General features: G+C 39.4%; 1 protein-coding gene across 1 annotated transcript; it reads right to left on the bottom strand.

The window, feature by feature from the left end:
- Positions 1 to 4,767: 4,767 nt before the first annotated feature.
- Positions 4,768 to 11,495, bottom strand: LOC124636833. Its single transcript, XM_047173016.1, has 2 exons — positions 11,452 to 11,495; positions 4,768 to 10,043 (listed from the first exon to the last, which is right to left on the bottom strand). The coding sequence occupies exons 1-2, from the start codon at positions 11,456 to 11,458 to the stop codon at positions 4,936 to 4,938; spliced, it is 5,115 nt and encodes a 1,704-aa protein (XP_047028972.1). The 5' UTR covers positions 11,459 to 11,495; the 3' UTR covers positions 4,768 to 4,935.
- Positions 11,496 to 15,032: the final 3,537 nt, after the last annotated feature.

Below are 15,032 nucleotides of genomic sequence, written 5' to 3'. Positions count from 1 at the left end.
ATATTTCTGTATTTGCATTCTCGAATTACAAGCTAGCACATATTTTTTTGAATAGACTAAAGTACTTTTCCAATCATTATCGTCTAGCCCAGCCTAAGGCTTCGTCGCCGCATGCAGTCGACCACTGAGTGTCCAATTTGTTGCAAGTGACTGTCTCTCTGACCTCCGCTACCCATTTATCGACTATCACGAAACCCCTTGAACATGACAACCTATTTGTCAGAACTTTTGTAACAGTAACAGTAATTGAAAGTATAATGCCCATTTTCACCAACAAGTACCTAAATTTATGGATTAATAAGGACATTTCCATTTGGGATACCGATAAAAATATTTAGCGTACGTTTTAAAATATGATCCAAAATAAATAGTCTAGTGTAAAAGGCCAGGGTTCGAGAAACTTTAAGAGAAGTTTCAAATTGGCAAAAATCCGTATTGGCGCCGCATAGTTTACAACACGTTCGTACGGTGCACTATAAACGCGCTCAAAACAATTGCAGTGCATTTTTATTAGGCGTAGTGTTTATTGATAGTAGAATTGTCCTTGGGTAGTATTTAAACGCAAATCAAAAAATATTCTTTTTCTATGCAATAAGATTCCGAATTCCCATCAAAATTGAAGCGTTGTTGGGTGCAACAAGGGCGTATGTTGTAAAATAGAGTTTCGAGAAAACTTACAATGAAAGTTTTAATGTCTTATATTATCTTAATACTTATTACTTGACTTACATTTACTTTATTATTTGTTAGTGCCATGATTTAGCAAAAAGAATAAGATATTATAACTATTTTAATGAAATCAGAAACACCGTAAAATATATTTTTTTTAACTCGTGTTATCCACCCTTGTTGCATCCAACTGGTAAAACAGACAGGACGTTAAATATTATAAGCCCAAACACGAGGTAGTTTACATATTGTTATTCAGTTGTCGAGTTCCCTCGACCTTCTTTCGTCTTCATCAACAGGTCAGCTCCAAATTTTCACTAATGCATAGTGTTATCAGACATACACCTTATTATCAAGTTTTTATCCTGCACATGCCTACAACTTTCAAAAGTTGCCCTGGATTTCTCAGGTTTTCCATCATCAGATCCTGACCTGATGATCATGGAACCACCTGTGAGTGATATCCTATCAAACAAAAAAATAATATAATAAAATGGTCCATAAATAATCCCATAAACGATGTTTTCATAACAGTGCCTGAACAATTTTTAAAGCCTTTTTTTCGTATGAAGATGTAAAAAAAAAATTATTAGAGAGTATGCCATATTTTTTTAAACATTTAAATCTTTTTTTTTAGATACGTCAAATTGTTATAGGACGTGTGGCAATTTTGATCCATCTTCTTTCTTTTTAACTTTTGCACATTTTTTTTCCACAAGTTTTCATTCTTCACCTTCTTTTTTCCCTTTTTTTTGGGGCTCATGTTCACTCTGGTTAACATCTGATCTATAGTCACTTAAATCACTCGTTTCAGTCATTTTTTACATCAAAAAGTTTTTTTTTAAACCGCAGACAGGTCGTTATTTTAACGCACTTTTGTTATCTATGCAACAAGGGCGTAACGCCACCTTCGATGTTAATCATTTAAACGCCGTCTAGAAGCGATTGATCAAAACGAGTTTTTGGGATTCGAAACTAGATGGTTCTATGCATGTTTTGATGTGATAACATGAAAACGGGCTTTGGGTACCGAACGCCCTTGTTGCTCCCAATGCTTCAATTACTGATTGCACAGCAAAATATTCAACTCAAAATATCACTAAACACACTACAATTTATTTTCGCAGCGTACAGCGATTTTTCCTAAAGCAAAAGCTTTTTCATCAATGCACAGCTAACAATCTTAATGCACATTATACATGTTAACTCTTTTTCTTTTAAATATAGCTTCTATTTTTATATTATTTACAGCAGTTTTCCTGAATAAAACGACATTTTATTAGTCACAGTCATCTTATTATTTATTAATTACCACATAATGAGATCAGCAAAAAAATATAAAATTAAATACTAAATTGTAATTTATTGAATTATTAATAAGCGTCCATGCTTCCTTTTTTGCACAATAGGCACATTTTTAGCTTCTGCAGGTGGCGCCACGTACTTGAGTCGGATCGCAAGTCCGATGATATGCTTGCACATATAGTTCTTAAAAAAAATGGGGCAGGTGCATTTTTAGTCATTGTCAGTACTTCCTTTTGGCATACATTTCATATAAGTAGTCATTAAAAGGCAGAACTATCATATTTCAGAATGTTTATAGTCAGAATCATCTTTAGGCATAGTTTTGGAATTTTTATTTTCCTGTAAGAAGCATGCAAACAAGCCTGAAGCATGCAAGTAGGCATGCAGCATGTAAGCAGGCATGTAACATGGAAGTAAGCATGCAACATGCAGCAAGCATGGCTTCTGTCACGGCTCCGGCGCTTCGTGGCTCCGGCGGTCCCATGTGAGCTTATCGTCGCAGATGGTTTTCACGCTCACCACCGCAGCTTCGGCTTACTGGCCGGCAGAGCCGGCCAGCCTCAACCGCATCGGCGAGCATTAAAACTACCTGCGCCTCAGCTCGCAGGCCGCCTCGCCCCTCCGAGCCTACGCGGTTTTGAATTGCACTCTACTGGTAGGGCAAACAAGACTACGTGTAGTCGGTTTTGCAGCGATTCGTTTTCGTTACTAGCTTCAATTTTAAAACAATGTTTTTAATTGAAGGTTATAAATGGCAATTTGCTAAATAAATTGAATCTAAATAAAATTCTACCATATTCATAGTACGCTGAATGAGATTTCAGTTAATTTGTTCTGCTTTTAGAAATAACGCAATGTGACAGGATTTTTTTGTTATAATAATCATTAAATTTGCCAAGCATGGCTTCTTGAAAATTAAGACAAATATGATGAACAGGTTTTGTTGTACTTACGGGGTAATATGCGACTGGGATAGTTATTTTGCTATGAAATATGGAAAATTTGCTGTGCATTCAGTATTTAATGCTTGTATGTAGTATTTTTGTACAAGAATAAATTTAACTGTATTGCATTATAAGGAAAAAAGTAATGTCATATTGATGTATAATTTCGAATTATCTGCAGTTTGAGTTTTGTTAAACATTTAGTTTATTTGTAGTGAAGTAAGTTATTTGATGTAAAAAAGAATTAAATGTTGTGTATTTATTGATAGGCGATTATTTATTTGATATGCAATTTATAATATCCCATTGTCATTCAGTGCCTAATAATAAAAGTATAGCATTCAAATCAAGGTGGTTTTGCGAACCTAACAATGACTGCTATTACTAACAATTTGGGTTCGATAATTTTTCCTCGGCTCTCATTGAACATCTTTCGCAGACGTCTAATAACTAGTTAGCTATTGATTTCTGACACTTACGCGAATATTAGACATTTAAATAAAACTACTTTTACGGATTTTATCGCGGTTATATTAATATTCTTTAATCCCGACGTTTCGGATCCTTTACAGCATCCTTGGTCACGGGCAGACTGAACAGACGGACAGAACTTGTTGGCTACCTAGGGGTATTCGGTTGTTCAGGTTGAGAAGGTCAGACAGGCAGTCGCTTCTTGTAAAACTCTGGTACTCAGCTGCGTGCGGTTAGGCAGACGAACTTTTCCTCTGAAATAACTGTTTACTATGAATTTTCGAGTTGAATTTTCGAAAAAAAAACAGACGGCGAACAAAATGACTAACGGATAGCGGAAATGTCATAATGCAATATCTCCTGAGCAAGTAGTGCGGCAAATTGCGGGTCTTCGGGGGCCAGGAACGTTACTAGCTCTCATAAGCCGTTCTCCAGAACCCAACAGTTTTTTTTAAAAACAAGTCACCAGTCAGTAAAGATCTCGGACAGATTCGCCTTGATTGACAAGAAACCCAAACGCCTCGTCAGTTCTAGTAACTGATCACTCCTACAGTACTTGAAGGTTCTGACTATCTGCCTCATGGCATTTCCTTCCTCCGTGGAAAATCCTTTCAGTATTTAGTAGCTGATGTATTGAGAAAGGTTATGATCATTTATGTGGGTTATGGCCTTTCTCCTCCGTGGTTATGGCTATCAATGTTGGTTATTTATCCTTAATATTGCCCATTAATATTGCTCAAAGAGACCATCATTAAGTTTTGTTATAGGTATATAACATAGCTTATAAATGAATACATAAAATCATATGAACTATCACTATTAACGTTCTCTTCGATGTATGGGTGTATCAATCACCAACTTCCAGGCTCGGGGCTGCTTTGTGAAAGTTTCTGTATAGGTCTCGTCAGTCAGTGTTTTCTGTCAAGGTATTCAGAAAGCCTATAAGTATCTAGTTTAAAATTTTGTCGTGTAAAAGTGGCTATGTAAACATGTTAATTATTACTCAAATCATTTGTCCGTTGTACCTACGGTATGTTCGATTATTGACATTACATAGGTATCTATAGATAGACCTACCCATCCCAAAGACTTTATTAAGGGACTTTGAATTAAATTCTTTATTGTTCTATAAAACATAGGTACTGCTTGGTTCATGGGACAAAGATCTTAACTCAGCTAAAAGTCATACAAAATTATCTTACAAAAAAAAATACTTTGACTAGATGCACCATGGTGCCTACCTAGATGACCAATCTACTATGTACCTATGCTCACACTTGTAAACAAGAGTGCTGACGATAAAATGAAAAAGTATGTACATTTTTGGTAATGAGGTTAAAGGGGTATTTTACATTAGGTTCTTGAATAAAAAAGTATGTTAATTCATAATATTATTTTATTTTTTGATATTCCAAATCCAAAATAAAGGCAAACAGAAAACAATACTGTTAAATTTTAAATATCTAAATAATGACTATATATAAATACTGACATTGCATTTTTAATCAGAACGACACAGTTATAATTTAAACTTATTATACATCGATTATTTCCTAAGAGTTTGACGAGACTCCCAATGTTTGTTGAGAGATGGCAGATTTCTGTTTTCACAGTTGACATTCTGTGCCCAGTCGCACAATTCTAGCTCAATGTTGTAGTATAAGCCAACAGGGCAGAAATGTTCTACAGGGACTGAGTGGGCACAAATATAGAACTGATTACAATTTTCGTGTGCTACCAAGCTTCCTTCGGAGTCTGGCTTACTGCACAGTCTGGGCGCATTTCTGGGATTACAGGCGCAGTCATCAGGGATAATCCTGTCACCGCAGTTGACATTTCCTGGCCAGTCGCAGTACTGAGTTAGCGGATTGTAGAGAAGTCCACCCTGGCACGGTCGCGCTACGGGCCTGCCTCCATCACAAATGTAATATTGGTCGCAGTTCTCATGTGCTACAAGTACTCCCTGAGAACCACTGTCAGCGCAGATGGCTGGAGCCTGGCTAGGATCGTCATTGATTATATTGTTGCTGTTATCATCATCGTCGTCGCAGTCTTCATCATCCTCATCACCGGGTTCTGGAATCACTCTGTCTCCACACTCCACGAGGTGAGGCCAATCGCACTGCTGAGTGTAGGGGTTGTATAGAAGGAACCCGTTGCAAGTGAAAGCTACTGGTCTTCCATTGTCGCACATGTAGTATTGGTTACAATTCTGATGAGCAACCTGTACGCCATTAGATCCTTCAGCTGCGCAAATTGCGGGAGCTTCTTCTGGATTGCAATTGCAAGGACCAACAACACCACTGTCGTTATCATTGTCGTTATCTTCTTCACTTGAATCATCGTCATCATTGTCAGCAATTACTCTATCACCACATTCAACATCCCATGGCCAGTCACATATTTGTGTGTATGGATTATACATTAGACCCGAGGGACATCTAAATGGAACAGGTCTGCCGTTATCGCATTTGTAGAACCAATTGCAGTTCTCATGAGCTACATGAATACCGTCCGAGTTACCCACGGAGCAAATTGATGCAGCTTCGTCTGGATTACAGTTGCATGTGTCATCGCCTCCATTGTTGTCTTCATCACAATCACTGTCATCGGGTGTCGGTGCCGCAGTTGGTGCTGCAGTGGGTGCAGCAGTTGGTGCCGCAGTAGATGCAACAGTGGTAGTCATAGTAGGTGCTGCAGTTGGTGCAACCGTGGTTGTCGTAGTTGGTGCAACCGTGGTTGTCGTAGTAGGTGCTGCAGTTGGTGCAACAGTGGTTGTCGTAGTTGGTGCAACAGTAGTTGTCGTAGTAGGTGCTGCAGTTGGTGCGACAGTTGTTGTCGTAGAAGGCGCTGCAGTTGGTGCAACAGTGGTTGTCGAAGTAGGTGCTGCAGTTGGTGCAGGAGTTGCATCTGGGTCTTGGGTCACTCGGTCTCCACATTCAACGTTTTCTGGCCAATCACATTGTTCAGTGTAAGGGTTGTACAAAAGGTTTCCGGGGCAGGACAGAACGACGGGTTTACCGTGGTTGCAAATGTAGAATTTGTTGCATTCTTCATGAGCGATTAGAATGCCATCTGAACCATCTTCTGCACAGATAGAAGGTGCTTCACCAGGATTACAGTTGCATGTTCCTTCGTCGATTGGCGGCCGTGTGGTTGGTGCCGCAGTGGGAGCCGCAGTGGGTGCTGCAGTGGGTCCCGCTGTGGGTGCTGCAGTGGGTGAAGCCGTCGGTGTCGCAGTAGGGGCAGCAGTAGGTGCAGGAGTTGCATCTGGGTCTGGGGTCACTCGGTCTCCACATTCAACGTTTTCTGGCCAATCACATTGTTCAGTGTAAGGGTTGTACAAAAGGTTTCCGGGGCAGGACAGAACGACGGGTTTGCCGTGGTCGCAAATGTAGAATTTGTTGCAGTCTTCATGAGCGATTAGAATGCCGTCAGAGCCATCCTCGGCACAAATGGAAGGTGCTTCACCAGGATTACAGTTGCATGTTCCTTCGTCGATTGGCGGCCTTGTTGGTGCAGCAGTAGGAGCCGCAGTGGGAGCCGCAGTGGGAGCCGCAGTGGGAGCCGCAGTGGGAGCCGCAGTAGGAGCCGCAGTGGGTCCCGCAGTGGGTGCTGCAGTGGGTCCCGCAGTGGGTGCTGCAGTAGGGGCAGCAGTAGGTGCCGGAGTAGCGTCTGGGTCTGGGGTAACTCGGTCTCCACATTCAACATTTTCTGGCCAGTCACACTTTTCGGTGTAAGGATTGTACAGTAAGTTTCCGGGACAAGAGAGAGCGACGGGTTTTCCGTGGTCGCAAATGTAGAATTTGTTGCAGTCTTCGTGAGCGATAAGTGTGCCGTTAGAGCCGTCTTGAGCACAGATGGAAGGTGCTTCTTCAGGGTTACAATTGCATGTACCTGGGGGTCGGGTAGTGACGTCATCACCAGGTGGAGGACGGTCATCGATGTCTGCGCTGCTATCATCGCCCGAGTCTTCAGGATCGGGTTTTTGTTCGGGATCTGGGATCAGTCTGTCCCCGCATTCAACTTTTTCTGGCCAGTCACACTGTTCGGTGTAAGGATTGTACAACAGGTCTCCTGGGCAAGACAGAACAACGGGTTTACCGTGGTCGCAAATGTAGAATTTGTTGCAGTCTTCGTGAGCGATTAGAATGCCGTCAGAGCCATCCTCGGCACAAATGGAAGGTGCTTCACCAGGATTGCAGTTGCATGTTCCTTCGTCGATTGGTGGCCGTGTTGGTGCAGCAGTGGGAGCCGCAGTGGGTGCTGCAGTGGGTGCTGCAGTGGGTCCTGCAGTGGGTGCTGCAGTGGGTCCCGCAGTTGGTGCTGCAGTGGGTCCCGCAGTGGGTGCTGCAGTAGGGGCAGCAGTAGGTACCGGAGTGGCTTCTGGGTCTGGGGTGGCTCGGTCTCCACATTCAACATTTTCTGGCCAGTCACACTTTTCGGTGTAAGGATTGTACAGCAAGTTTCCGGGACAAGAGAGAGCGACGGGTTTTCCGTGGTCGCAAATGTAGAATTTGTTGCAGTCTTCGTGAGCGATAAGTGTGCCGTTAGAGCCGTCTTGAGCACAAATGGAAGGTGCTTCACCAGGATTGCAGTTGCATGTTCCTTCGTCGATTGGTGGCCGTGTTGGTGCAGCAGTGGGAGCCGCAGTGGGAGCCGCAGTGGGAGCCGCAGTGGGAGCCGCAGTAGGAGCCGCAGTGGGTCCCGCAGTGGGTGCTGCAGTGGGTCCCGCAGTGGGTGCTGCAGTAGGGGCAGCAGTAGGTGCCGGAGTAGCGTCTGGGTCTGGGGTAACTCGGTCCCCACATTCAACATTTTCTGGCCAGTCACACTTTTCGGTGTAAGGATTGTACAGTAAGTTTCCGGGACAAGAGAGAGCGACGGGTTTTCCGTGATCGCAAATGTAGAATTTGTTGCAGTCTTCATGAGCGATAAGTGTGCCGTTCGAACCGTCTTGAGCACAGATGGAAGGTGCTTCTTCAGGGTTACAGTTACATGTACCTGGGGGTCGGGTAGTAACGTCATCACCAGGTGGAGGTAGGTCATCGATGTCAGCGCTGCTATCTTCGCTGGAGTCCTCAGGGTCAGGTTTTTGATCAGGATCTGGGATAATTCTGTCTCCACAGTCTACTTCCCATGGCCAATCACATTGATCAGTGTTGGGGTTGAACAAAAGATTTCCTGGGCACAACAATGCCACGGGTTTGCCTCCAGAACACTTGTAGAATTGGTTACAGTTTTCGTGTGCTACCAAAACGCCTTCCGAGTCATCTTCTGCGCAAATAGCAGGAGCTTCACTAGGGTCACAGTTGCCACCTCCTCCGTTGCCACCGTCGTTACCGCCATCATTACCTCCGTCATTGTTGCCACCACTACTGTCGTTGTTGTTATTATCTTCAGGATCAGGGATTACCCTGTCTCCACAGTCAACTTTTTCTGGCCAGTCACATTGTTCAGTGTTGGGGTTGTACAACAGGCTGCCGGGACAATACAGAGCAACCGGTTTACCGTTGTGGCATTTGTAGAATTTGTTACAATCTTCATGAGCGACTAGGACGCCATCAGAGTCGTCTTCTGCGCAAATTGAAGGTGCCTGTTCAGGATTGCAATTACATGTCCCTTCGTCAACTGGTGGACGTACCGAAGCATCATCACCAGGTGGTGGTAAGTCATCGATATCAGCACTTTCACTATCATCATTATCAGCTGGACGTGGAACTGGATCATCGCCATCGCAGTCACTGTCATCATCATCATTGTTATTGTTATCGTTGCAACCGGTACAGCCGGGTTCAATTCTGTCTCCACAATCAACATCCCTCGGCCAGCCACATTCATTTGTGTAAGGGTTAAATAGCAAGTTTCCCGAGCATGAAGCAACGACTGGTCTGCCGTGGTTGCATATGTAGTACTTTTCACAATTCTCATGTGCTACCAGAACACCCTCTGAACCAGGACTGGCGCAGATAGCTGGAGCTTCTTCTGGATTGCAATTGCATACACCACCTTGTTCATTGCTGCTATTATTATCATTGCCATCATTGTCATTGCCTTGATCATTGCCTGGTTCCGAAATGCCTCGGTCACCACAGTCTACTTCATGAGGCCAGTAGCATTCTTCTCGGTGCGGATCGTACATCAAAGTTGGTGGGCAATCGAAGGTTACTGGTCTGCCTGCATCGCACATGTAGAACTGATCACAGTTTTCGTGAGCAACAAGGACACCGCTAGAACCTTCAGCTGCACAAATAGATGGTGCTTCACTGGGGTTGCAGTTACAGGTCCAACCATCGTCGACGTCGTTATTATCATTGCTATCGTTGTTATCGTTGTCTACGCCGCCATCTTCCTGGTCCGATCCCTCAGAAATGGGTCTGTCACCACAGTCAACCAACCATGGCCATTCACATTCTTCTTTGTACGGGTCGTATAAAAGATTGTTTGGGCATTTGTAGGGAAACGGTTTTCCATTAGCACATTTGTAGAATTTGTCACAGTTTTCATGTGCTATTAATACATCATCTTTACCGTAATTAGCTTCGCAGATCTGTTGCGCCTCAGACGGGTTGCAGTTACATGAGCGGGAATTTGAGAGAAGTTCATGGTTAAAACCATCTGCTAGTGCGATTGCACATAGCAGTAATATTACTGCGTCTGGAAAAAAAACTTACTGTTAATACCTCAATATCAGTAGGTAATTACATATGATAAATCGTAAAATTGGCGGTCCTTTCGGAACTGATAAGCATGACTGATATATACGTGCAAGGTGGACGCTATAGATAACAGTATGAAAAGATCATATCTTTAATTAGATATCAATATGCTATTTTGTGATTTTGCGTCTAATTTCCTTGTAAGAATTATACTAACTATCTACAAGTCAATATAATAGTTATTCGCAATGTTATTCCAATATCTTTACTAGACTGTACCCCCCACGAACTGCAAGGGTGTTTTCACATAAGCGGAATTTCCGTACAACTACCGGTTCAACAATCGCTGCTGGAAGCACCCGACGTATTTTTTGCCTTATGGAATGTGTTGCACACAAAACCTTGAACGAATACGCGCGATAGAACCCACTGGTGTAAAAGCGCACTAAATCTATAGTAATTTAAGTATTTATTAAGAAAAGCACAGTATTAAAAAAGAGTTGCATATATTTAACCGGACTTTGATATTTCAATTAGTCAAAACAATCGCGGTAGTTATCGTTTCCGTTATTTATAGAGATATTATCATTAATATTGTATCAAATACTAAAACATACGCTAAACCATCATTCGAGTTTTGCAAACATACTTAGATATTCTTGGGTGCGACAAAAATCAGTAGTGATTAATTAAATCATTATCATGAATCAAAGTTCTTTACCAAGATCATGCGTCGATTGTAAGAAATTGGAGTTTCATATCTTTTACCATATTTTCAATGTAAATGTATCTTACTGTTTTAATATTTATAATTTTATCAAGTATGTTTAATTAGAATGACAAAGTTTTTTCAGGGACGAATGAGAGATTTTTAATTTTCAAAATTTTCTAAAGTCTAAAATGTAAGCCCCAGTTAGTTTTCATAGTTGAATTAATTTAGCAGTCTTGTTTGATTTGATTCATAAATTCATTATCATAATGATAATAAGCTAAGAATCTAATTAAAACTAATAACTGAATCATGCGAAGATGAAAAAACAAAGGAAATAATACTTTCACAATTAATTATCAAAAGAGGTATTTATCACCAGTAGGCACTATTGTGGCTTAAAGATTAGTATCAATGAAAAAATATTCAAATCAGTGTCGCGGAAACGTTTGCAGATAAAAACATGATGACGATCTAGAAATCTTTCCAGAACAAATACCATTAAAAAAACAATTATTGGCACTAAAAATAAACACTAGCTTTTTAAGGTATCACTTAAATGAGTTATGTAACTTTGAAGATTCTATTTTTCACCTGTTTATCTTTACTAGCTACTATTTCGAGAACGGAAGGGTGTTACATTTTATGGTATGAATGAATACAGTAAGTGAAATATGGTATTCCAGCCTCCACTTACCTTTCATTTAAAAGATTGCACTGAAACTGATATCAAATAATTGATTGCACTATTATTTATACGCCTCTGGTTTGGATATTATTCACGACAGATTATCAGTTTGATTAAAAAAACACTGATTTACATCGATTAGCTTGAAAGTATATTTTTTATGAATATTCGTCAATAATTTCAAAATAATCACTCATTTGCTGATGTTATTGACATAAGATAGTCGAGATAAGATTCCCTTGAATCAGAGTGTTGCATACTTGGGGTGCAATAGATTAAAACTTGCAGTTTCTTGTTTGGATTCCTTTTTTGGTTTGTCTTAATTGTATACAAATATATTTTCTTTGTTTTTATGTGTGTGAGTAGGACTCGTACTGCAGCAATTGCTACTGGCCTGATTAGGACCCATATTTTATTCTGAAGAAGCTTGTATTGTATCATTCCACCTGCATAAAAGTTTTGATACTTTTAGTCAAGCAGCATCAGAATAGATGCCCCAAATTCCAGACAAACTTTTCAACTAGGTATCTTGTTCATGTTCTTTTCTATCCAACATACAGTCATACTAAAAGTGAACTAGTGAGAGTAAAAAAGATAGGAAAGAAGCTGGAGAAGCGTATCACATACTAGGTGTGTGTATTGAGGTGTATGTGTCGATACGCTTTCATTTTATAATTAATCTTTCGCCAGCTTCTTTCCTACCTTTACCGCTTTCATTTTTTAATTACCTAACGATTTTTTCATCGAATGCCTGTTTTTGCTTTCAAACATATCCTGCTAAATCTTTACACCACTGCATTCCTTCAGACATACTTCGATGAACGCTTTAATTGATCGATATAATAATACCAAAAAAATATAGCTAAAAACTACATATTTTTCAGGATTTTTTTGTTTCTTCACCATATCTAACAGCTATTAATTAATAAACAGTAAGTTAATATGTTAAAATCTTCAATTATTTCTTCAATAGAGAAATGTCGACATTTTACAAAAAGGTTAACAAATTGTGACTCGTACACACAGATTACTAACCAGTTACCATGTAATAATAATTCTAGTGGAGTGGTTTCAGGAGTTTCCTTAGAAATGTTAAGGCGACGAATTGATCAACAATAATTCCATAACCGGCACGCGCATCTAAGGTGCCAAAAGGGGTCGGAGCGTCTGAGCGGGGCGAGGATAACAATACGCACGCTAGCTTATAACTAAAAGTCATAAGCGACAAAATGGTTTTGTAATTTTATTATTTAGAAATGATAATTTGATAAAAATTCCTTCTACAATTTTAAAGAGTATGTATATACTCAACTACTAAAAAAGTTAAGAGGCTTAAATCGGTCCCGTCTGCCCATAATATGTGAATCTCTTTTTAAAAAGAGGTATGTTTGATATATTTTACTCTGTTATAAAAGTTACCTAATCATGTTTCTACGTCTAACAGAATAAGGTTTATATCATGAACTTTCAGGTAACCAAGTTGTATTTTGATCCGTTTTGTATTTACTGAGAAAAATTGAGATCCTTGGCGCCAAAAATTCCAATTCGTCTTCTTAACTCTACAATATACTATTTTCGAATAATATTGTTAAGTATTTTCCTCCAATTTTCTAAGTCTGCGGCCCACTTCACATAAGGATAAAACGTACAGTTACTTATATCAAGTAGTTCCCTAATACATAGAGGAAGGTTTCCATTCAAATGTTTATGATGTCACTAGGGTCATTATCATATCAGCCAATGGAAATCCGCGTCTACTGCTGAACGTACGCCAACCATCCCGGTCATGAGTAGCTCGCATCCATCCACTGCCCGCCACCTTCTTCAAATCGTAAACAAACCACCACTAGGGTAATTGTTTTCAATGCTAAATGTAACAATTGAGGAAAATAAAACTTCTTTACAAGTTTTGGATTTAAGTAATCCACCATATTTATTCATGCATTGATTCGCAAGAAAATGCCTAGATAAGCTTTAGTTTGGGGGTGCTAAATCTGGTCATAAATTACAGTATCATAAAAATGGTCGGTAGTTCCCCAGATATCAAAAACCGCTACGTACAAAATACGCAAGTATGAACAATACAGTGATACCACTTAAATTCTATTCTCAAGGATAAGATAACAATGTATTGGCGACCACAAAAGTATTTATTAAAAATACTAAACTAAATGACCAACATGTTTATGTTCCAATTACTTTATCTTTGTTGCAATCAAATAATATTTATTGTTTTATTGTTATGACTGCAACTTTTATTTTTCTTTTAAAAATATCCTCATAGTAACCTTCCTGCTATGTTTTTATCTGATAGCTAATTTGCCTAGTTGTTTTTAATCTATTTTTAGAAACAGCTGCGTTGGTTTTACCTGCACCCTCCTTCGGATATAAAATATTTAATCTTGATTGCTTTAATCACCTGTGTTGTCTCTTCCTACTAAATATTTGCAGAAGTTTTATATAATCGCATTTAAAGATAATACTGGATTTGTTCATTTTTAAATCGCAGTTTTCATATACAATTCCAATGAATATCAATGTACCTCTATATTTGATCAATTTTACTTTGCATATTGTAAACTCGTAGCAGTAGTAGTTTCTATTCGTAGTCATGTTTTGACTACGCAGCAAGGTAACGTAGCAACAGTTTTGCTACGCATGGACGTAGCACCACTGTAGCGCTAGCGGTTATTATGAATATGAAAATTTTTGTCACATTGGCACTTATCCAGAAGATGCTTTATAAACGATTTGAGCATTTTGCTTTTCGAGTTTTAAAGCTCACTTATCTCCTCTAAAAGCTCGAGTCTAAAGAATAAAGCAAATCAATGAACATCATGTGTACTAAAATCGTAAATTCAAAACCTACCATTCAGCTTATATATTTCTGCTCCTATGGTATCGAATGTATCTTACAACCATTTTTAATTTGATAAAACTCAACTTCAGACTTTGGGCCGTTTTCTTTTCACGTCATATTATTCAATGAGTCATTCTAGCGGCAAGTATGTTTATTGAACGCCAACAGGATGGATTGAATTTGTTTATAATGCTCTTATGTGAATCTCAGGATCCTAATTCTTTGATCACTGGCTGTGCTCGTGAGCATCAAATTTGAGCAACCGGTTATATAACAACTTATTTACGCGTATCTCTTGTTTGTTTTGGAATAATAGAAGTTTAATAGTAATTAAAATTAATGATTAGAAAATAAAAAAGATCTTATCGTCACTTCCTTCCTTACAGATCTTTGGACTAATGCCCGTTTTCACCAACAACCTCTTACCGTTTCCCTATCTAAAAGCTACTTTTAATAAGGACCCCTCCCAATTTGACACCTACCTAAATTCATTTTCACCACACTTGTACATGGATCCCTTAAGTAAGTGACAGATTACTAGTTCTACAAACGATAATGCAAAGTCGATATTTTATCGATAAAATGATTTTTCTTTACTTCTTAAGAAATAAACGTCTATCGAGTATATATTACTAAAGCCTGTGAGTTTTTTTTCTTGTGATGTTATTTTAATTTAACTTAAACTACATTACGCTATGTTTTATGCAATAAAACAGTAAAGAGGTTTTCT

Source organism: Helicoverpa zea, chromosome 15, assembly GCF_022581195.2.
Source record: "Helicoverpa zea isolate HzStark_Cry1AcR chromosome 15, ilHelZeax1.1, whole genome shotgun sequence".
NCBI classification, from domain to species: domain Eukaryota; kingdom Metazoa; phylum Arthropoda; class Insecta; order Lepidoptera; family Noctuidae; genus Helicoverpa; species Helicoverpa zea.
This window is presented reverse-complemented; position numbering and strand designations above follow the sequence as displayed.